The 25,148-nt window shown below is 40.0% G+C and overlaps 1 protein-coding gene across 1 annotated transcript; it reads left to right on the top strand.

The window, feature by feature from the left end:
* Nucleotides 1-16,796: 16,796 nt before the first annotated feature.
* On the top strand, nt 16,797-19,793 carry LOC129564026 (olfactory receptor 5AR1-like). The gene is made up of 3 exons (XM_088834304.1): nt 16,797-16,823; nt 17,625-17,756; nt 18,816-19,793. Exons 1-3 carry the CDS (start codon nt 16,797-16,799, stop codon nt 19,791-19,793), a joined length of 1,137 nt encoding a protein of 378 aa, XP_088690430.1.
* Nucleotides 19,794-25,148: the final 5,355 nt, after the last annotated feature.

The following is a 25,148-nucleotide window of genomic DNA, read 5'->3' as shown; positions in this document are numbered from 1 at the left end:
ATACAAATGAGTGAATGAAGCAATCCCAACAATTGAAGTTTGTGTAGAAGATTGAAAAAGAGTTTTGAGAGAATTAGAGCTTCCTGGAGGGAATGGAGTTGTGTATCCCAAGAGAGAACAAAATTTTGAGACTGGAATTGAATGGACAGAGGACTAAAAAAGCCACAGCAAATTGCTTTAAGAGACTTGGGATTTAGCTGGGAGTCTTAATTCAGTTATTCATAGTAGCAACATATACATGATTGTTAAATGATTCCTGAAACAGTAAGGGAAGGAAAACAAATATACAGAGAAAGCAACAATCATTTGAGCTGGAACTTAACAGAGAAGAAGCTTGAACTCCTGGGAGAAAGAGAAATGCACATAAGCCTATGGTTCAGCACAGAGGCTGGAACAGACTCAAAGAGAAAGAGAAGTTGAAATATCCTTAATAGATGGGTTAAGAAAACCCATATACACCCATGCATACCCATTTTGGCATCATTATCGACTCAATGTCTCAGTCTGATCACCAACATATTACATTGTCAGTCAATATCCTGGCCTTGTCTTTTCTCCTCAGGCTCTGTTCTCCACTGTTTACCCCAGGGACTGTGTAACAGGGTCAAGATGGTGTCTCATCCTTCATGTCTTAATTTTTACACTTCAGCCAGAGAGAGAATGTAATCGTTACCAGTCGAAATTCCCATTGTAAGTTTTGTAAATATGGAGAGCAAAACCAGTGATGGAAATGATTGGAAAAGGATTGTCAAAAGAGCCTTGAATGCAAGGCTGTGAAATGGGAACTTGATCCAGTAAGACTGGGAAGACATATGAATATATTGAAAAGTGAGTGGGAAGTTTGCTTCATGATTGGGAAACAGAAACACAACTGATTCTCAGGGCCCTTATTCTTTGGGTTTCAATTATTAAGTGAAACCTACACCCAGATTGGGCCCTAGATCTGACTGCTTTTTTTCTGTGCCAAGATGCAAGTTACAGAAGGAAAAAAAGGCCAGAATGGAAGATACAATATTCCTGTTCTCTTTATAGCCCCCTGGGTTCTGCAGCCTTCCTTTTACAGCTTCACCACCCAGTTTCACCATCATTTCCCATAATTTGGAGACCAGCCCTTACCAGAGGAAATTTAAAATGATCCTTAAATATAAATAAATGTGGAACTAAAGACATTTTTATGCCATTAAAGATCATTGAGGTTGATTAGAGACATTAGAGCTAACACTGGCAATCACAAGTTGAGCCCCTCACCAACCTGGAGGCAAAGGACAGACCCAGAAGATCTCTCTGATTAAATTCATGTCCAGATATGAGTCTGTGCCTTGGGAGTTCTGTCTTAGATGCCTGTTGGAAACCATGGGAGAGAAATCCCAGTGTAGTGGAAAATTCCTTCTCCAAGGGATGACTGATCTTCCTCAGCATTACCTTTAGTTTAATCCCTCTCTTTGGATTGTTCATCATCTTATAGATTGTCACCATGATGACAATGGACATGGTCATCATGACAGTGACCATGAACCTGGACATGGTCAATCTTATAGGAGTCAGCCTCAATTTATCTTTCAGTTCTGCCCAGACTTTTGCCATTAACTTTCTCTATTCTCAAAATCCTAGCAAAGAGTGTTCCAAACCTGGACTACCCTATTTTTCTGAGGTTCTAAAGCACAGATGAATTAATGTTTTTGAACTGTGGTATTGGAGAAGACTCTTGAGAGTCCCTTGGATTGCAAGGAGATCCAACCAGTATCCTAAAGGAGATCAGTCCTGGGTGTTCATTGGAAGGACTGATGTTGAAGCTGAAACTCCAATACTTTGGCCACCTGATGCAAAGAGCTGACTCATTGGAAAAGACCCTGATGCTGGGAAAGATCGAAGGTGGAAGGAGATGGGGACAACAGAGGATGAGATGGTTAGATGGCATCACCGACTCAATGGACATGAGTTTGAGTAAACTCTGGGAGTTGGTGATGGACAGAGAGGCCTGGCGTGCTGCAGTCCATGGGGTCACAAAGAGTCGGACACGACTGAGTGACTGAACTGAACTGAACTGATTAATGAAATGTTTGCTTGAAGGGAAGAGGTGTGTTCAAATCTTTGTTATTAAAGTGTTAATGTGCAAATAACAGTGGGTTTTCTTGTCTCTGATGAATCTCAGAAATTTCTACATGACATACAGGTACAAACTTGAACTACCTGTTTCAACAGCATGTGTGTGCATGCTAAATCACTTCAGTCGTGTGTAACTCTTTGCAACCCTATGGACTGTCCTTATATAAGAAATTGAGGTTCAGATAGGTTAAATCCCAAGGTCACACAGATGGTGTGGTATCAGTTCAGTTCAGTCGCTCAGTCATATCCGACTCTTTGCAACCCCATGGACTACAGCACACCAGGCTTCCCTGTCCATCACCAACTCCCAGAGCTTGCTCAAACTCATATCCATCGAGTCGGTGATGCCATCCAACCATCTCATCCCTGGTTATCCCCTTCACCTGCCAGCAGGAGGAGATGGTGTGGTAGTTCTGGGATTATACCTTCTTATGTTTGTTTCCTGAGCTTCTGCTCCTTGCACTACATATTTCTAACCTGATACCAGGGAGAATGTCCATCAAATGGGGATCAGCTTAGTGGTTTATCATTCATGTGTGCTTGTGTGCTAAGTCACTTCAGTCGTGTCTGACTCTTTGTGACTCTATGGACTGTAGCTCACTAGGCTCCTCTGTCCATGGGATTCTCCAGGCAAAAATACTGGAGTGGGTTGCCTTGCCTTCCTCCAGGGGATCTTCCCAACCCAGAGATCAAACCCACTTCTCTTATGTCTCCTGCATTGGCAGGTGGATTCTTTACCACTAGCACCACCTGAAAAGCCCATATCATTCATAGGGTGCTTTAAAAGATCTTGAAATTTTAAGTGGCATGACTGACCATTTGGACTTCAGATATTGTGAAAGACTTAAGCCTCCCATATAGCAACAAAAGCAGCATGCTTTTTGAATCAACCATTTGGAACCTGAAATGTGATGTTTATTTCAGCTGAGGCAAAATAAAACTTACATGTCTCCGGTCATAATGGAAGTCAGTGAGAAAATATGATTTGCTGTATGACTATTCACTTTACGTTCAACTTGTTATGAATGCATTTAGCCTATAACTCCTGCATGACTTGTCCCTAATTTGCTCCTGCAATCACTTACATATTTCATTGTCGTACAATAAATTTTAAGTTTACCAGTCCCCATTGCTAGGATAGTACACTGCATGAGCTCAGAAGGCACTCCATAAATATCCAATGACTTTCTCTCTGGCTCATGTTTATTTCCCAAGCCCTTCCATTCCACCACTAGAAGGCCTCATCCACAACATGGTCATCATAATCCTTTTGACCTCCCTTTCGATAGTAATGTAGTCAAATGCCTTATTCTCTTGGCTGTAAACCCTTTGCATCCAAATGCACTTGTCTGAAACTGTATAGCTTCCAGGGAGAGCTTCCAGGGCAGAACGTTTTTTGTTTGTTTAGCTGAATAGTTAGTATTCTACTGTACAGTTGTATCACAGTTTATTTTAGCACTCATCCATTGAAGGACATTTAAATTGCTTCCAATTTTTTACTATAACAAATAAAGTTGCTACAAAGAATTGTATATAAATTTTTACCTGAGTATAAGTTCTCATTTCTCAAAGAAAAATTACCTGGAGTACAATTGCTTGGTCATATAGTAGGTGCATTTTTAACATGATAAGAAATGTCCAATAAATTTCCTAGAGTGGTTATACAATTTTGCATTCCCAAGAGCAATGCATAAGAATTCCAGTTGTTCCACAACCTCACCAGACTAGTATTGCAGCATTTTAAAAGACATTCCAATAGGTTAGTGTTATTTAACTTATTTTTAATTTGCATATTATTTTTTTGGGCTCCAAAATCACTGCGGATGCTGATTGCAGCCATGAAATTAAAAGACGCTTACTCCTTGGAAGGAAAGTTATGACCAACCTTGATAGTATATTAAAAAGCAGAGACATTACTTTGCCAACAAAGGTCCGTCTAGTCAAGGCTATGGTTTTCCCCGTGGTCATGTATGGATGTGAGAGTTGGACTGTGAAGAAAGCTGATCACCGAAGAATTGATGCTTTTGAACTGTGGTGCTGTAGAAGACTCTTGAGAGTCCCTTGGACTGCAAGGAGATCCAACCAGTCCATTCTAGAGGAGATCAATCCTGGGTGTTCATTGGAAGGACTGATGCTAAAGCTGAAACTGCAATACTTTGGCCACCTCATGCGATGAGTTGACTCACTGGAAAAGACTCTGATGCTGGGGAAGGTTGGGGGCGGGAGGAGAAGGGACGACAGAGAATGAGATGGCTGGATGGCATCACCGACTCTGTGGACATGAGTTTGAGTGAACTTCGGGAGTTGGTGATGGACAGGGAGGCCTGGCGGGCTGTGATTCATGGGGTTGCGGAGAGTCGGACATGACTGAGCGACTGAACTGAACTGAATGGCTAATGGGAGAAGGCAGTGGCACCCCACTCCAGTCCTGTTGCCTGGAAAATCCCATGGACGGAGGAGCCTGGTAGGCTGCAGTCCCTGGGGTTGCTAAGAGTCAGACATGACTGAGCGACTTCACTTTCACTTTTTCACTTTCATGCATTGGAGAAGGAAATGGTAACCTACTCCAGTGTTCTTGCCTGGAGAATCCCAGAGACAGGGGAGCCTGGTGGGCTGCCGTCTCTGGGGTCGCACAGAGTCGGACACTACTGAAGTGACTTAGCAGCAACAGCAGCAGCAGCAGCAGCAATGGCTAATGACGCAGAAGGCAATAGCAACCCACTCCAGTACTCTTGACTAGAAAATCCCATGGAGGGAGGAGCCTGGTAGGCTGCAGTCCATGAGGTTGCTACGAGTCAGACACGATTGAGAAACTTCACTTTCACTTTTCACTTTCACGGATTGGAGAAGGAAATGGCAACCCACTCCAGTGTTCTTGCCTGGAGAATCCCAGGATCGGGGGAGCCTGGTGGGCTGCCGTCTATGGGGTCGCACAGAGTCAGACACGACTGAAGCGACTTAGCAGCAGTAGTAGCAGAATGGCTAATAAGGGCTTCCCAGGTGACTCAGTGATAAAGAATCCACCTGCAATGCGAGAGACTCCGGTTTGATCCCTGAGTTGGGAAGATCCCCTGGAGAAGGGGATGGCAACCCACTCCAGTATTCTTGCCTGGAGAATCCCATGGACAGAGGAGCCTGGCCAGCTACAGTCCATAGGGTTGCAAAGAGTCGGACATGACTGAAGCTTCTTAGCACTCAATAGCTAATGATGATAAATATCTTCTCCTGTACTTACTTTCCAGCTGTATATTTTCTTCAGTGAAATGTCTGATGATGCCTTTTGCCCACTTTTAATTGAAAAGTATTTTTTTTTACTGTTGAGTTTTCAGAGTTATTTATATATCCTGGATACAAGTCCTTTGTTGGATATATGAATTGCAAATATTTTCTCCCAAGCTTTGTTTTTTCATCTTCATGGCAGTGCCTTTGACAGAGAAAATGTTCTTACTTTTACAAATAACTTATTTTTTCCTTTATATATCATAGTTTTTATTTCCTTTCTAAGAACTTTTGCTTAAACTCAGATTATATAGATTTTCTCCTATGTTTTCTGTAAGCTTTAAAGCTTTTACATTTTACATTTATACCTATGTACCATTTGAAGTTAATCCTTGTACTAAGTGCAAAGTTGAGATCAGAGTTCATATTTTTGTACATGAATGACCACTTGTCTCATTTGATGAAAAGACTACCATTCCTCCAGTGATTTGCTTTCATGTCTTTATCAAAAACCAAATGGCCACATTTGTGTGGGTCTATTTCTCATCTATTCTGGTCCATTGATTCAAGGGGCTATTCCTTTGCCAATGCATACTGTATTCATTCCTGTAGATTTATACTATAGATTTATACTGTCTTAAAACTTGTTAGTGTGAATCCTTCAACTTTATTCTTTTTCTCAAAATTGTTTTAGCTATTTCATTGCTAAAACTTTTATGTAAAACTTAGAATACAGTTTTAGAAATTCTTGTTGTCTTTAGTAACAGTATGCAGTATACGGTAATTTTGTGTGTGCAGTCTTCTGCTGTACTTTTCATTGCTTAAGTTTTATTGCATTAAATTTATAGATTACTTTGGGGAGAACTGGCATCTTTATTATATTGAATCCTCCAATCCATGCTCTTGGTATGTCTCACCATTTATACTGTCCTTGAATCTTTCATCAGTATTTTATAGTTTCAGCATACAAATCCTATATATATTAATATTACAGTTTTTAGCTTGTTATATTAATACTTAGCAATTCCATTTTTAGAAACATTTAAAATGATATGCATATATTTTCATAATTTTTATTCCAATGGTTCACTGCTTGACTTTAGATATACAATGAACTGTTTTCAGATGACATGATACTATACACAGAAAATTCTAAAGATGCCACCAGAAAACTGCTAGAGTGCACCAGTGAATTCAGTAAAGTTGAAGGATACAAAATTAATATACCCAAATCTGTTACATTTCTATACACTAACAACATGGTATCAGGAAAATAAATTAAGGAAACAATCCCATTTACCATTACATCAAAAAGAATAAAATGCCTAGGAATAAACCTACCTAAGGAGAGAAAAGACCTGTATTCCCAAAACTATAATATGCTGATGAAAGAAATTAAAGAAGACACAAACAGAACTTCCCTCGTGGCCCAGTGGTTAAGACTCAATGATTCAAATGCAGGAAGCACAGGTTCAATCTCTGGTCGAGGAACTAAGACCCTGCATGCCACACGGTGCAGCCAAAATTAATAAATAAATAGATAAAAGAGGACACAAATGGAAAAATATATCATGTTTTTAGACAGGAAGAATCAATATTGTTAAAATGGGCATACTACCCAACACAATCTACAGATTCCATGCAATCCGTATCAAAATACCAGTGGCATTTTTCACAGAATAATTTTAAACTTTGTATCGACACACAAGAGATCCCAAATAGCCAAAACAATCTTGAGAAAGAAAAACAAAGCTGGAGGAATCATTCTCCTTGACTTCAGACTATACTACAAAGCTTTGATAATCAAAAAAGTACGGTACTGGCACAAAAATATACACATAGATCGCTGGAACAGGATAGAGAGCCCATAAATAAACCCATGCACTTACGGTCAATTAATCTATGACAAAAGAGACAAGAATACACAATGGAGAAAAATTAATCTTCAAGAAGTAGTGCTGTGTAAACTGAACAGCTTCATGTAAAAGAATGAAATTAGAGCATTCTCTAACACCATATGCAAAAATAAATTTAAAAAGAACCTAAATATAAGACCAAATACTATAAAACTCCTAGAGGAAAACATAAGCAGAACACTCTAACATAACTCTTTTTTGATCCATCTCCCAAAGTAAAGAAAATAAAAGCAAAAATGAACAAATGGAACCTAATTAAACTAAAAAGCTTTTCCACAGCAAAGAAAAACATTGAGGAAATAAAAAGACAACTTACTGAAAGGGATAAAATATTTCCAAATGACATGACTGATAAGGGAGTAATATCCAACATATATAAACAGTTTGTACAACTCAATTAAAAAAAAAAACCCTGATTTTAAAAATGAGCAGAAGGACTGAATGGACAATTTTACACACACACAATGCAGGTGGCCAACATGCACATGAAAAGATAAACATCCTTAATTATCAAGGAAATGCAAATCAAGACCACAATGAAATATCACCTTACACCTGTCAAAATGGCTATGTCAAAAAGACCAAACAACCACAAGTGTTGGCAAGGATGTAGAGGAAAGGGGACCCTCGTACACTTGAGGTGGGAATGTAAATTGGTGCAGCTGCCATGGAAAATAGTATGGCGATTTCTAAAAAAAAAAAATAGAATTACCATATGACCTAGCATGCGTTTATATCCAAAAAACAGAAATACATGCTAATTTTAAAGGATACATGCACTCCAATATTCATAGTAATATTATTGACAGTTGCCAAGATATGGAACCAACCTAAGTGTCCATCGACAGATGATAAATGTTAAACATGGTGTTTAAGTGTTAAAATGTTAAAATTAAATGTTAAACATGATAAACAGATGAATAAAGATGTGTATGCAGCAGTAAACTACTCAGCCATAAAAAGAATGAAATTTTTCCATTTGCCACCACATGGATAGACGTGGAGGGCATTCTGCTGAGTGAAATGTCAGATAGAGAAAGACATATACTGTATGATATCCCTTATGTGGAATCTAAAAATTACAGCAAGCTATTGAATATAACAAAAAAGAAGCAAACTCACAGATGCAGAATGAACTAGTGGTTACCAGTGGAGAGAGAGGGGAGAGGCAGCATAGGGGTGAGAGATTGGTAGGTACAAACTATTGGGTGTAACATGGGCTCAGTGATGCATTGTACAACACAAGGAATATAGCCAATATTTTGCAATAACCGTAAATGGAAAGTAAACTTTAAAATTTGTATAAAAATTTAAAAACTAGAAATGCAATTAAAAGTTGTGTGTTGAACTTGTATTCCGTGACATTGCTGAACTCATTAGTTCTAAGTGGTTTTCATTTAACATTCCCTGAGATTTTCTACACAGATAATCATTTGTCTACAAATAGACTGCTTCTTCCTTTCTAATCTGTATGTTTTTTCTTTTATCTTACCACATCAGTTAGAATTTGTAGTACAATGTTGATTAGGAGTTATGAGGGTAATATCCTTGCTTTATTCTTAATTTTAGGAAGAAGGCATTTAGTCATTTACTGTTAAGACGTTAATTGTAGACTTTTAATAGATGCTTTTTTAAAATCAGGTTAAGGAAATTTCCTTTTACTCCTGGTTTTTTGAGAGTTTTTTTTTTTAAATAATGAATGGTTGTTTTATTGTCAAATGTTTTATGCATCTATTGATATCATGTGGGTTTTTTTTCCTTTAGACTGTTAGAATGGTTGTGGTTGTTCAGTAGCTCAGTCATGTCCAACTCTGAGACCCCATGGACTGCAGCACACCAAGATTCCCTGTCCTTCACCATCTCCTGGAGCTTGCTCAAACTCATGTCCACTGAGTCAGTGGTGCCATCCAACCATCTAGTCCTCTGTCATCCCCTTCTCCTCCTGCCTTCAATCTTTCTCAGCATCAGGGTCTTTTTCGGCTCTACATATCACGTGGCCAAAGTATTGGAGCTTCAGCTTCAGCACCAGTCATTCTAATGAATATTCAGGACTGATCTCCTTTGGGATGGACTGGTTGGATCTCCTTGCAGTCCAAGGGACTCTCAAGAGTCTTCTCCAACACCACAGTTCAAAAGCATCAATTCTTCAGCATTCAACTTTCTTTATGGTTGAATTTAAAATGGCAGATTATATTTATTGATCTAATTGATTTTTTAGTATTGCACTGGCCTTGCATTCCTAGGATAAACTCCAATTGGTTGTGATATTTTGCTCTTTTTGGGTACTGCTGGTTTTAGTTTTCTAGTATATTGTTGAGGGTTTTTATGTTGATGAGCTTAAAGGATATTAGCTTGTAGTTTTAATTTTTTGCACTATCTTTGTCTGATTTTGGTATCAGGGTAATACTGGCATCATAAAGTAAAATGGAAAATGTTTACTGCTATTTTCTGGAATAGATTGGTATTATATCTTCTTCAATTTGATGAATGACACCATTGAAACAGTCTAGACCTAGAGATATATTTTTCAGAAGATTTTTAACCATGAAATAATAATTAAAAGACCATTCTTATCAAATATTTAATCTTTAGTAAGTTTTGATAATTTAGCTTTTGAGTAGTTGGTAGCTTCATTTAAGCTGTCTAATTTCTGTGTGTAAAATTATTCATACTCTTCCTTTATTTTCCTTTTAATGTCTGCAGGGTTTGTGGTATGATTCCACTTTCATTCTTGATATTGGAAATTTGTGATTTTCTCTTTTCAGTCCTTAGAGAGGATTATCAATCTTATTAATCTTTTCAAAGAACCAACTTTTGTTTCATTTATTTTCTTTGCTTCTCCCTTTAAAAAATTCATTGATTCAAGTTCTTTATTATTTCCTTCTTTTGGCTTGATTATGGTTGAATTTGCTATTATTTTAGTAGTTTCCTAAGACAAATACTTAGCTGACTTGAGATTTTTCTTATTTTCTGATACATGCTTTTAGTTCTATAAATTTCTAAACACCAATTTAACTGAAACCTATAGTTTGGTATGTTGCATTTTCATTTTCATTCCATTCCAAATAATTTCCAGTTTCCTTTGAGACTTTCTCTATGATTCATGGATTATTTTGATGTCTCTCCAACTAGATTGTAAGTTCTCTGAAGTTAAAGACTGTCTCACTTTTACATAGTGTCAATCAAAGATTCACTGTGCAGTAAGGGCTTGATAGTTGCTGACTGACAAACCTGACTGAAAAGTCCTTTTAAAACCCTCAATAGGAATAGGATGGTGTTAATCATAGTCACTGTCATTGAAGGGGAAAGAAGTCACATCTTAGACCTGAATTATATATTATTATTTCTCAGTAGAAATGCTATGTGGTATGTGGAGTGAGAAAATTCCTGTCAAGAATTACACAAGACTTTTGAGCATTACAGGACATTTAGCATCCCTGGCCACCTTAAACTTAATACCAGTTTTTCTTCACTATTAATAAATGTTCCACATAAGTCCAAGTACCCTTTATAAGGGAACCAGCACCCTAATTGAGAAGCACCAACAGTTCCTGGCTCATAAATATGTTCAATAAAAGTTTGTTGCATAAAAAGAGAGAGAAAGAAAGAGCACCCCTCAGTGAAGCTACCTCATAGCTTCGAGAATTGTGGTGGAGGATACGTCTCTCCAGGTCTCCTTGTAGGGAAGTGATGAAGATTCTGTCTACAGTCACTTCTAAAATGCCTTTTCCTTCTTAATATTACTTGATTTTATCCAAGATTGCAGTTCACCATTTCAGTGATGTCAAGATTTGCTAGATAAGGAGGCATTTGAAGGCAACAGTCTGAAAGTGAAAGTCGTTCAATCCTGTCTGACTCTTTGCGACCGCATGGACTATACAGTCCATGGAATTCTCCAGGCCAGAATACTGGAGTGGGTAGCCTTCCCCTTCCACAGGGGATCTTCCCAACCCAGGGATTGAACTGGGGTGTCCCGCATTGCAGGCAGATTCTTTACCAACTGAGCTATCAGGGAAGCCCAGTGTGCAAAGATGTCTCCCTGACTGTTGTATTATTTATTTAATAATGCAACAACTTTTATTAGTTCTCAAGTATTCCTCAGACTCTGTGAGGAATCAGGCAGCTAGATTTAAGTATGTTACTCATAAAACGGAAGCAGGAAAAGGAACTCAGCTTACAGTTTTTAAAATTGTAGCTTTCAACTCTGGAACTACATTAGAGTCACCTGGGGTCCATGCCATATCTCAGAGCAGTTAGATCAGAATCTAAGAATGAGATCCAAGTAAGGTGTATTTCTAAGTTTCTATGTGATTTTAACGTGCAGCTACTGTTGAGAACCATCAGTTTTAAAGAAAAAATGCTGAGCAGATTAGCAAATAAGTTTTAAGAAAATGATTTCAATATGCTATGGCCAAAAGAGCATTGACTGATAGACTGTAGAGTCAAAAGGACCTGGGTAACATTTCTGGCTTAGTTATATATCATCTATGTGATCCTGGGTAATTTATTTATTTTCTCTGAGCTTCACTTTCTTTATCTGTAAAACAGAAATAAATATAGTACCTACCCCATAAAGTTATTGTAAGAATGACATAAAATTTTGTGATTGGGTTTAGCACAGTTCCTTGTACTGACTACTTAATTAAATCCTTTTAAAATATGTAGCATGAAACTAACTTTTGAGCTATATGATATATATTCAGAAAAGTTGGAAAAATCTCATTTCAGAGAGTGAATGGCCAGGATGGAATCATAACCAAGAGGGAACACTCATTTCAAGGAACATAGTAAACTACTCCATGTTCCAGGCTCCATGAAGATGGACCCCTGCCCTGACTCGCTGTAGACTGGTGAAAGGACATCCTTTGGGATCTGTCACCAGGATAGGTGACTCCTTTGTCAAGCCATCAGCAATAGTAATACAAAGAGGGGAAACACACTTGGGTATCATCAAGACTATTCCTCATGTCCTCCAGAAATGCAAAGCACAGGTGGAGACACATCAGAAAGGCACTTACTTCAACATTGCAAGGAAGGAAATGCTTTCAGTTAGGTATAAACCTACAGCCTTCCCAATTTGGAAGATTAATTTACTCCATTGCCCCTATCTAATAGCTAAGGGATGGTGCAATGCTCACTAATAAGCACATATGAGGGGGGAAAAAAGGCAGGGACTACACTGATGCTATTGTTAGAAATCCTTATAAACTAAGCATTCTATGGCACCATCAGAATTTTACTTCTAGCCACTGAGAGATCTTTGGAGTTTGAGAAATTGATAGTGTACAAGGCTGAGTGTCCAGAAGATATCGCATCTACAGTATTCAAATGTCTACTGGCAGTGACAATGGATAAAGACATCCCCATTTAATATATCACAACGTGAGAAAGAGATACAGGTCTCTAGAGGAAAATATCCGGGCACCAGTTTGGTCTGCTGGCACATTACCTCATTTGTCCCTGAGCATTAATGACTTAGCCTTTAAGTTGTTATTCCATAATCTTGATTTCAGCAAAGGCTGCAGTCGTGATGAACAAAATGGCTCGTTTTACCCTATGCAGAGTAATGCCCCCAAATAATTAAATTTGGGAACAGCACTTTTCAATACATGGAGTCAGCCCATCACACAAGAGCAGAAGCTCATAAACTGGTTCAAATATCACCAAATGTCCCACCATTTAACTCGAAGAAGAAAAAAAAATTTCTCCTTTAAATGACTACAAAAATCTGCACAGCCAAGCAACAGAATTAAATGAATCTGCCCACAAGAGACATGTCTATAAAGTCTACTTTTTAAACAATTTTCTTGCTTTAAAATCAATAGCTAAATTTAGCCCTTAAAGTGTATAACTTGGTATTTTCTACCAAAGTTGCTAATAAGACAGCACCAAAGGAGACAAGTTGCTTTTGCTTCCAAATGAGAGACTGTGTGTGTATGTGTGTGAGCACACTCACATGTGTGCATGTACTGGGGAGTGGGAGTGGAGTGTATGTAGGGGATATTATGTGTTAGTCGCTCAATCATGTCCAGCTCTTTGCAACCCCTTGGATTGTACCCCACCAGGCTTTACTGTCCATGGGATTCTCTAGGCAAGAATACTGGAGTGGATTGCTGTTCCCTTCTCCAGAGGATCTTTCAGACCCAGGGATGAACCCTGGTCTCCTGATATTATTAATATTAATGTAATATTGATTCTGTCTTCTGAGGTCCCAGTACAATGACAAGCACTTGATAGATATCTAATAAATATTCATTAAATAGAAAAATAAAACAAATGCATAGAACCAAATCTGGCCTGATTAAAAGAAAAAATGAAATAATGTACAAGGCAGCTGGCTGCCACATATATCTCAGGTACAAGAGTATTTTATTTGAACACTGAGTGGCACTCAGAGACTTTACTGACCACATAAAAACTAATTAAATAATTCTTTGACTTTAAAGTAATTTATCAGAATGGCTGCTATCCAAAAGTCTACATGCAATAAATGCTGGAGAGGGTGTGGAGAAAAGGGAACCCTCTCACACTGTTGGTGGGAATGCAAACTAGTACAGCCACTATGGAGAACAGCGTGGAGATTCCTTAAAAACCTGGAAATAGAACTGCCATACGACCCAGCAATCCCACTCCTGGGCATACACACCAAGGAAACCAGAATTGAAAGAGACACATGTACTCCAATGTTCATCGCAGCACTGTTTATAATAGCCAGGACATGGAAGAAACCTAGATGTCCATCTGCAGACGAATCGATAAGAAAGCTGTGGTACATATACACAATGGAGTACTACTCAGCAATTAAAAAGAATACATTTGAACCAGTTCTAATGAGGTGGATGAAACTGGAGCCTATTATACAGAGTGAAGTAAGCCAGAAAGAAAAACACCAATACAGTATACTAATGCATATATATGGAATTTAGAAAGATGGAAATGATAACCCTGTATACGAGACAGTAAAAGAGACACAGATGTACAGAAGAGTCTTTGGGACTCTGTGGGAGAGGGCGAGGGTGGGATGATTTGGGAGAATGGCATCGAAACATGCATATTATCATATGTGAAACGAATCGCCAGTCCAGGTTTGATGCATGATACAGGATGCTCGAGGCTGGTGTACTGGGATGAACCAGAGGGATGGGATTGGGAGGGAGGTGGGAGGGGGGTTCAAGATGGGGAACACATGTACACCCAGGGCAGATTCATGTCAATGTATGGCAAAACCAATACAATAATGTAAGTAATTAGCCTCCAATTAAAATAAATAAATTATTAAAAAATAAAATCTGGTTTCTTCTTTTTACAAAAAAAGCAAATAAATAATTTATAGTTTATAATCAGAGTACAGGGTTGAGTAAACAAGGTAATATGACAAATCTTCATAAATGAGAAACATATCCTTACTGCTGTCTTCTATATTGGTCATTTATCCCTAATTACTTGAATCCATATGTTTGGGGAAGCAACTGATATTTTAACTGTGGCTAAGACTTTTTAATGTGACTAAGACTGTATTTTAGATACAAAGTTTATAGCAGAATATATCTCATAGTCAATTTTATTCTTCCAACTGCTCCAAAAACATCTCAGTGGTGACTACAGGTCCCCAAACTCTCAGTATGAGTCAGTGAAAACACCCCGTTGGGGATTGGCTCTGCTTACTGCTCTAGCCCTTGAGCTTACTTTCCTCAGCATCTCAGAAGACCAGTCACGAAGATAGAAACTTTGCTATATTAATGATTCTGACAATTATACAGAAAAGGCCAAGCCTTGAGGGGGAAGTGGGGAAGGAAGTTTAACTTGGATCTTAGTTCCAGAAGCTTTACTGTTGTGGGCATACAAACTTATCTGTGCCTGCCAAGGGAACATCTGGAAAAAGTCCAAGAGCTGATGTTGGGCTGAAGCATTTTCAATAAGTACAGAAGCAGAAAGTGAGTGTTAGTCACTCAGTCGTGTCTGACTCTTTGCGACCCCATGGACTTTAGCTCACCAGGCTCCTCTGTCCATGAGATTGTCTAGGCAAGAATACTGGAGTGGGTTGCCATTTCCTTCTCCAAGGGATCTTCCCGACTCAAGGAGTGAACCTGCTTCTCTTACATCTTCTCCTGCATTGGCAGGGGGCTTCTTTACCACTGGTGCCACCTGGAAGAAACAGAAGAGTGGCTGGTGAATATCTGTGACTTTTAGAGACATTCAAAGAATAAAGGTAGGTGATGAAGGATAGAGATGCTTGCCAATTGAAGTTCGAATGTCCCACATATTCAACTATTCCTAGTGAACTTCTAATTGTGCCTTTCTTCCAGCTGGAAATGGCAGCTCTGGGTAGAATTTAGAAGACCTTGGTTTTATTCCTGGCAGTGTCACTAAGCATCTGGGTGTACTCTGGATCACTCTATGGCTAACTTCTTTCCATTGAGATTCTAGCTCCTAATATCAACTCCTCAGACAGTCTTTTCCTTCAACTTTACTTAACCTAATGTTGTCTTTCCAAACTCTGGGTTTTCTCTATTCTATTAGCTTGCTTTGTTTCCTTAAAATTGTATTATTCAAAATTATTTGTGTATTTCTTTGTTGGTTGGTTGTCCATCTTTTCCTTTAGATTGTAAAGTCCATGTGAATGCCCCTAGTGCCTATGCCATTGCCCAGAACACACAAAGCATCCAATGAATACTAGTCAAGTGAATGAAAGCATGCATGTCCAGGAACAAAGTACGTAACGTTTTTGTGGCTTAAATTCATCATCTATAAGATTCACAGAAACCACCTTGATTATTTTCAACATTAGCATGATAACAAAGAAAGGATGGATTTGTAAATCCCTTTGAAAAAACTAACAATCTCTAATTGTATGACTCTATATTTAGAAAGGAGCTTCCCTGATGGCTCAGATGGTAAAGAATCTGCCTGCACTGCAGGAGACCCGGGTTCGATCCCTGGATCAGGAAGATTCCCTGGAGAAAGAAATGGCAACCCACTCCAGTATTCTTGCCTGGAAAATTCCATGGACAGAGGGACCTGGCGGGCTACAGTCCATGGGGTCACAAAGAGTCAGACACAACTGAATGACAAAGCACACATATTTAGAAAAGGGACCATGGATACAATAACCTACTGCAGAACCATGTTCGAATGTAGATTCTGCCACTTAGCAGCTACGAGATCTTGAGCAAGGCATCGAAATGCTCCTTCTTGTTTGCCCAGTTTGTAAGGTAGAAATGATAACAACAGTAGTTACTTGCCAAGGTGGTTAAGAAGGTTAATCAAATGATTTATGTTAACCACCCAGAATAATGTGAGGCACTTATTAGGTACTTCACTAATGGCATTTATTAATATATTCAGGATAACATTTAAAATTGTAACAACCAGTACTATGTACTGTGGAAATTTCAGTTCCCAAAGATGGCCATAATAATGACTTTAGTGGAACACCAGCCAAAAGCAGGCAGCCACAGATTTAGAGAGGCAGAAGTGCATGAAGCATGTCCATACAGGTTGCTGGAGGCTAATCTATCTTTCTCTTCCAGGGTCTGACTTGTAGCCTACAAGAACATGGAGGTCAGTGCTGTAAAAGCCAAGGTGAGCTGGCAGGTGTCAAGGAAGCACCCAGGAAAGAGAGGGCTCAAGAGCAACAATTTAACAATCATCAAAGAACTTTTAAAAATTGGCATGGCTATCCCAGTGCATGCTTTCTGAATATTTGCTTTGACTATATTTATACTTTGCAAAGCATTTTCCTAGAGTGTCTCATTGGATCTTTGCAGGAATCTTGTGAGTTCAGAAGAGCAAGTAGTATTATGCCCATTTTATAGGTGGAGATACTATAACCAAGAAAGGACTTACCGAATGCTGCTGCTGCTGCTGAGTCACTTCAGTCGTGTCCGACTCTGTGTGACCCCTTAGACGGAAGCCCACCAGGCTCCCCCGTCCCTGGGATTCTCCAGGCAAGAACACTGGAGTGGGTTGCCATTTCCTTCTCCAATGTGTGAAAGTGAAAAGTGAAAGTGCAGTCGCTCAGTCGTGTCTGACCCTTAGCGATCCCACGGACTGCAGCCTACCAGGCTCCTCCATCCATGGGATTTTCTAGGCAAGAGTACTGGAGTGGCTTGCCATTGCCTTCTCCGTACCGAATGCTATAGAGCAAAAAATAGTATGGAATCAGAACTCAAACCCAGGTGTTATGGCTCTAAATCCAATGATATAAATTATCTGTGCAGTGACATAGTTTGGCCTTCACTGTCTCAGCTGTTAACAGGAAAAACAGTATTAAAATAAAGTAAAAGCAGGCACTGTCAATCATCCTGATTAAGAAAATGGATAGAAATGGCCCTAAGCAGAATTGAGCTTTTCAATTTCTAAGCTGCTCTATGTTCTGATAAGGGTACGGATTCTGTGTTTCTGGAAGAGGAGAGAGGTCAGAGGCTTTTACCTTCTCTAAATGGAAGGAACGCTGTAGACAAGACACCTGGATTCGAGTTCTGGCATTTCCATCAAATCCCGGAGCAACTTTGGGCAAATTACTTCCCCTTTGGATGTCCCAATTTCTGAATTTCTCCCTCCTGTAAATAGTGTTAGATGAGAGTAGTAGTTCTCACCCTTTCAGTCCCTCAACACACTGGAGAAAACACCATGATTAGCAGCAGGAGCTTAGTTAGGGAGGGATTCTTAAGGAGGCAAGCAGCAGAATCTCAAAGGGGCTTCTGTGTGGTTTGAACAAACTAGGAGATTTCCAGTTATTATAAAAGTTATCACACACTTAGTGTGTACCAATAGTATGTTAAGTGCTTTGCATGAATTATTTTATCTTCACAATAAATTAATGAAATCGGAAAAATTTGGTACTCTCATGAAATGAGGAAACTGAAGCTCAGACAGGTTAACTAGATTGTCCAAGATCAAACAGCTAGCAAGTCATAGTATTGAATTCCAACCAACCTATCATTGATCCTGGAGCTTGCTCTCTTACCTGTATATTACATTGTTTTATATTCCCCCTCCACTCATCCCCTGCAGTCCATCAAACATACAACTGATAATGTAAGTTTGTCGAGTCCCTCCCATGTCTAAGATTTGTGTCCTTAACTTTATGCTCAGGCTAAACTTCAGCTGAGGACAGGTTTGGTGCTGGGAAAAAGAAGGATGTAAAAGAGGAAAGGAAATTAGGATTCATTGTGTACCTGCTCTTCTTCCCATGCCTTGCTAGATAATTTCTATACACCTACCATCACCTTTAGTCCTTACAACCAGTCTTACAAGATGGGAATTTTATCCCCATTTACAAAGAAGACTCAGAGAAGTTAAGACACTAGCTTAAGGTCACAGAGACCATGAGGGGCAAAAGCTGAGATTCAAACCAACTCTTCTGACTCCATATTTCTTCCTCATGCCTTTAAACACTGTGTACAATAGGCTGGAGGTTAGCAATAAATAGGTGAGTCAGAATGAAATAAATGTCACAGTTGATACCCACAACACATCCTGGCTAGGTAGCCAGGACCAGACCCTGCAGGTGTCTCTCTTGGAACTTGAGCTGTGCGCATCTCACTATCGTCCTGTATATTCCTCCTGCAGAATTGCAGTGGCTCAATGGAAGCAGGCAACGCCAGTCAGTTCAGTGAATTCTTCTTCGTGGGCCTCACCGATGACCCTCAGCTTCGGCCCATCCTCTTTGCCCTCTTCTTCCTCATCTACGCAGTCACAGTGGTTGGAAACCTGGGCCTCTTTGCTGTCATTGTGGTGTGCTCCCGACTCCACACTCCCATGTATTTCTTCCTCAGCAACCTGTCCTTTCTTGACTTCTGTTATTCTTCAGTCACAGTCCCCAAAATGTTGATGGAGTTTTTCTCTGGTTGCCAAACCATCTCCTTCTCTGGTTGTGTGATCCAGACAACTTGCTTTGTGGTCTTTGCTGTCACTGAGTTCTTCCTCTTGGCCTCCATGGCCTATGACCGCTATGTAGCCATCTGCCATCCTCTACTCTACCATGCAATCATGTCTCCAAGGCTCTGTTTGCAGTTAGTGACTGCCAGCTATACACTGGGCCTGACGAATACAGTGCTCCTCACTAGCTCAACCTTTCATCTCATCTTCTGTAAGTCCCATGTCATCACTCATTACTTCTGTGATATCCCTCCCCTTTTAAAACTCTCCTGCTCTGACACACAGGTCCTTCAGCTTCTCCTCTTTGCCTGTGGTGGTTTTAATGTGTCAGTGTCTCTCACAGTAGTCCTGGTCTCCTACACTTGTGTCTTTATGGCTATCATCAGAATCCCCTCAGCTCAGGGCAAACACAAGACCTTCTCCACTTGTACATCCCACCTGACTGCTGTCAGCCTGTACTATGGAACCACTGTGTTCATTTACTTGCGCCCACCCTCTCAGTACTTACTAGGCAGGGATAGGCTGGTCTCTGTATTCTACACAGTGGTCATCCCCATGCTTAACCCCATGATCTACAGTCTGAGGAACAAAGATGTGAAGGAAACACTTGAAAACATTCTGAAGAAGACCTCACAGTTCTTCTCGCACCCCATACCCAGATTTCCATGATATTCTATGCAGTAAAGGAAGGACAGAGAAGGGAAGGAGGAATTTTTGGCCACCAACCATGTCTCAAGCATTATTCTAGGAATTTTAAATAGATTATGCCTTGAATCCTCTCCACAACTCCGGAAGTCAAGTATTATTGTATTAGTTTTAGAGATGAGGAAACTCAGGTTCTGAATGGTTTGGTGATTTGTTCAAGGTCATATAGCTAGAATGCAGTTCGATTCGGGACCTAGGTTTCAATTCAGGACCATTTGAAACTCCCTTTCTATTGCATTATACTTTCTGCATGAGGCAAGATGCCACCCTCTCTATTAACCTTCAGGGTCAAATGTTTCTGAAGTTTTTCCCTTTCTGGTAAATCTGGTATCTCAAATTCGTAATAGATTCAGTACCCTAAGACCCACTCCTTTTCTTTACCTGTGGCTTTGTATCATGCTTTATCTGATCATTACATTAATCGAACATATTGTGTACAGAGCCCTATACCAGATGCAGGGGTGGAGGAGACATCAACAGAGAAATCTATGGTCACTAACTTTTGGCACCTTTCAATTTATTTAGAGGAAGACAGAAGACCTCACCCAAAAGGCAACTGAATTCTGACTTTTCATTAAATTGACATTTATTGAGTTCTTTCTAAGTGATAAATGCCAAATCAGTTACCTCATAATCCTCTTCCTAAAAGATTGCTCCCATTTTACAAATGAGAATGTGTGTGTGCTCAGTTGCTTCAGTCTTGTCTGACTTAAAACCCTATGGGCTGTAGCCCACCAGGCTCTTCTGTCCAAGCAATTCTCCAGACAGGAATACTGGAGTGGATTGCCATTTCCTTGTCCAGGAGATCTTCTCGACTCAGGGATCGAACCCATATCTTTTATGTCTCCTGCATTGGCAGGCAAGTTCTTTACCATTATTGCCACCTGGGAAGCACATTCTCATCTTACAGATGAGAATACTGTAGCTAAAAGCATTAAGTACTCACTCAAGGTAGCACACAGCTAAGTAATGATGAATATAGGATTTGAATCCAGGTCTGTTTGTCCAAAAAGCTGATATTCTCCCTATTCTGCTATATCACCTAACGCTGAAGAAGCCGAAGTTGAACGGTTCTATGAAGACCTACAAGACCTTTTAGAACTAACACCCAAAAAAGATGTCCTTTTCATTATAGGGGACTGGAATGCAAAAGTAGGAAGTTAAGAAACACCTGGAGTAACAGGCAAATTTGGCCTTGGAGCACGGAATGAAGCAGGGCAAAGGCTAATAGAGTTTTGCCAAGAGAATGCACTGGTCATAGCAAACACCCTCTTCCAACAACACAAGAGAAGACTCTACACATGGACATCACCAGATGGTCAACACAGAAATCAGATTGATTATATTCTTTGCAGCCAAAGATGGAGAAGCTGTATACAGGTAGCAAAAACAAGACCAGGAGCTGACTGTGGCTCAGATCATGAACTCCTTATTGCCAGATTCAGACTGAAATTGAAGAAAGTAGGGAAAACCACTAGACCATTCAGATATGACCTAAATCAAATCCCTTATGATTATACAGTGGAAGTGAGGAATAGATTTAAGGGACTAGATCTGATAGATAGAGTGCCTGATGAACTCTGGACGGAGGTTCGTGACATTGTACAGGAGACAGGGACCAAGACCATCCCCATGGAAAAGAAATGCAAAAAGCAAAATGGCTGTCTGAGGAGGCCTTACAAATAACTGTGAAAAGAAGAGAAGCGAAAAGCAAAGGAGAAAGGGAAATATATAAGCATCTGAATGCAGAGTTCCAAAGAATAGCAAGGAGAGATAAGAAAGCCTTCCTCAGCGATCAATGCAAAGAAATAGAGGAAAACAAAAGAAAAGGAAAAACAAGAGATCACTTCAAGAAAATTAGAGATTCCAAGGGAACATTTCATGCAAAGATGGGCTCGATAAAGGACAGAAATGGTATGGACCTAACAGAAGCAGAAGATATTAAGAAGAGGTGGCAAGAATACACAGAAGAACTGTACAAAAAAGATCTTCACGACCAAGATAGTCACGATAACGTGATCACTGACCTAGAGCCAGACATCTTGGAATGTGAAGTCAAGTGGGCCTTAGAAAGCATCACTACGAACAAAGCTAGTGGTGGTGACCAAATTCCAGTTGAGCTATTTCAAATCTTGAAAGATGATGCTGTGAAAGTGCTGCACTCAATATGCCAGCAGATTTGGAAAACTCAGCAGTGGCCACAGGACTGGAAAAGGTCAGTCTTCATTCCAATCCCAAAGAAAGGCAATGCCAAAGAATGCTCAAACTACCACACAATTGCACTCATCTCACATGCTAGTAAAGTCATGCTCAAAATTCTCCAAGCCAGGCTTCAGCAATATGTGAACCGTGAACTCCCAGATGTTCAAGCAGGTTTTAGAAAAGGCAGAGGCACCAGAGATCAAATTGCCAACATCCGCTGGATCATGGAGAAAGCAAGAGAGTTCCAGAAGAGCATCTATTTCTGCTTCATTGACTATGCCAAAGCCTTTGACTGTGTGGATCACAATAAACTGTGGCAAATTCTGAAAGAGATGGGAATCCCAGACCACCTGACCTGCCCCTTGAGAAACCTGTATGCAGGTCAGGAAGCAACAGTCAGAACTGTACATGGAACAACAGACTGGTTCCAAATAGGAAAAGGAGTGCGTCAAGGCTGTATATTGTCACCTTGCTTATTTAACTTCTATGCAGAGTACATCATGAGGAACGCTGGGCTGGAAGAAGCACAAGCTGGAATCAAGATTGCTGGGAGAAATATCAATAATCTCAGATATGCAGATGACACTACCCTTATGGCAGAAAGTGAAGAGGAACTCAAAAACCTCTTGATGAAAGTGAAAGAGGAGAGTGAAAAGGTTGGCTTGAAGCTCAACATTCAGAAAACAAAGATCATGGCATCTGGTCCCATCACTTCATGGGAAATAGATGGGGTAACAGTGGAAACAGTGTCAGACTTTATTATTTGGGCTCCAAAATCACTGCAGATGGTGATTGCAGCCATGAAATTAAAAGACACTTGCTCCTTGGAAGGAAAGTTATGACCAACCTTGATAGTATATTAAAAAGCAGAGACATTACTTTGCCAACAAAGGTCCATCTAGTCAAGGCTATGGTTTTTCCCGTGGTCATGTATGGATGTGAGAGTTGGACTGTGAAGAAAGCTGATCGCCGAAGAATTGATGCTTTTGAACTCTGGTGTTGGCGAAGACTCTTGAGAGTCCCTTGTACCGCAAGGAGATCCAACCAGTCCGTTCTAAGGGAGATCGATCCTGGGTGTTCATTGGAAGGACTGATGTTAAAGCTGAAACTGCAATACCTTGGCCACCTCATGCGACGAGGTGACTCACTGGAAAAGACTCTGATGCTGGGAAAGGTTGGGGGCAGGAGGAGAAGGGGCCGACAGAGAATGAGATGGCTGGATGGCATCACCGACTCTGTGGACATGAGTTTGAGTGAACTCTAGGAGTTGGTGATGGACAGGGAGGCCTGCTGTGCTGTGATTCATGGGGTCGCGGAGAGTCGGACACGACTGAGCGACTGAACTGAACTGATTACTGGAGTGCCTATTAATAACCACCAAGGGATATAAGCTGTGAGCCTGGGACTCAAGGCAAAAGAAACAGAATTGATTGGGTTCATAAGAGAGCCTCTAGGAAGAGGCGGGGGGTTGAAATAAAATCTATGAAGAATGAAGAGTGGTAGGAATGGATGAGTAGGAAGGGAACTGGGAATCAAAGAATGAGATAAGAGAATCTAGATGCAGAAAAGGTTGGTTTGGTTGGAATAAGGTAGAAGGCACAGTTTAGAAGCAAAGATTATTGACAAAATGGGGGAGATGGTTGGGTAGGGTTGATATACCTTCTCTGTAGGTCTTACTAATATCTAAGCAATTCCTTACTACCATAAGTGAGAAAGTTCTAAATAGAGCTCTGGTTTCCCTAATTTGACCCAACATGGCTTTGAGTGTGTGGCTACCTACAATTGTGGTAAGAATTGAGTTTTATGGAAGCCAAGACCTCCATAGAACTTTACTCTGCCTTTACTGTGTTTTCTGCCTATAGCCCACACTACTCAGATTGGCCAGACAACCAACAAATGTGAGACCTTGGTCACAAGAAGCTATCGGGGAATTCCTTCCAGACTCAAAGCTTGTGGTCAAGTTAGGGTTGGGCAAGGGTTAAACAAATGTGACCTAGTGTAGTTGCTTCAAGTCTAAAGGCAGCCAGACCTAAAGGGGGATCTTATTTTTCTGACATTTTCCTTTTTGGGAGTTCCTCTGTCATAGAGCAGATTCCTCTCTATTTTATTGTTTGCATGGACTATTGCAGTAGCCTCTTAACTGAACTCATGGACTCCAGGTTTGCCCTGACCTATTTATCCACCTTACAGATGCCTTATGATTACTCTAAGCATAAGTCTGACTGTATCTATTGTTCTACTTTAACCTCTTCAATGGCTTTTCATTGTCTTCAGAATAAACTTCAAATACTTTAACTTATAGGTCCTCCACAATCAGGATCTTACCTCTCAAACTTTATCTTTCACAAGCCCTCTTCCCTTCCCCATACTTCACATCCTTCCCTTTGCACTTACTCTTTGCTTCATTCACAGCACCCTCACTTTTCATCAGTGAAGTATTCTCCCTATGTTTCTAATCATGACCTTCTTCCTGAACTGACAAAAAGTGTTCACCCCTTCCTTGGAACTTTAGAATCAATAATTACAGCCTGCAAGCATCCTATTTTACTATATTTTATTCCACTTTTCTTACACTCATATCGTGCTTCCTCTACTAGATTGTATGCTTGGTAAAGGAAGATCAAGGTGTCTCATAGCTATATAACCACCTCAGTGCCTGGAGCAAAGTTGTCATTAATGAAATATTGTTCACAGGAAGAACAAGAACTTTTTATTGGGCTTTGCCATAGGCATTTTTGCCTACTTCTGAACTCTCTGAAAAGCCAGAGGTATGTTACTAACTCACCCCTCCTTTCCCTTTTCAGTAGTCTACCTCCTATCCAGTATTTACTTCCACACCTTTTCTTATGCCTCTGCCAGCCCCCCTCCCCAGAACTATAGCATAGCATTTGCAAATACATTGCTGTCTATTGATTTGATGTGTGCTGTATTCCCAACTTGATTAAAGCTCTTTCAGGAAATGGATCACATTTGTATTTTACTTTTCCAGTGATAATAAGCTGTGTAAATCAAGTGCCCATTGGGTGAACAAGTATGTATGTGACTGTAGCAGAAGAGGGCTTGTGTGGAGCTCAAAACAGGGGTAGAGTTAACTAGATAAGAATTTAAGAAGGGAAT

This window comes from Moschus berezovskii, chromosome X (genome assembly GCF_049115385.1).
Source record: "Moschus berezovskii isolate FMDL1 chromosome X, NW_MosBer_1.0, whole genome shotgun sequence".
NCBI lineage: Eukaryota > Metazoa > Chordata > Mammalia > Artiodactyla > Moschidae > Moschus > Moschus berezovskii.
This window is presented reverse-complemented; position numbering and strand designations above follow the sequence as displayed.

Excerpts from the sequence above, each read along its gene's own strand:
- LOC129564026 (XM_088834304.1), top strand. The coding sequence starts at position 16,797 with ATGGAGGTCAGTGCTGTAAAAGCCAAG. Across the intron at positions 16,824-17,624 it reads TCAGTGCTGTAAAAGCCAAG|GGTACGGATTCTGTGTTTCT; the intron begins GTGAGCTGGCAG and ends TGTTCTGATAAG. Across the intron at positions 17,757-18,815 it reads AAATCCCGGAGCAACTTTGG|AATTGCAGTGGCTCAATGGA; the intron begins GCAAATTACTTC and ends TTCCTCCTGCAG.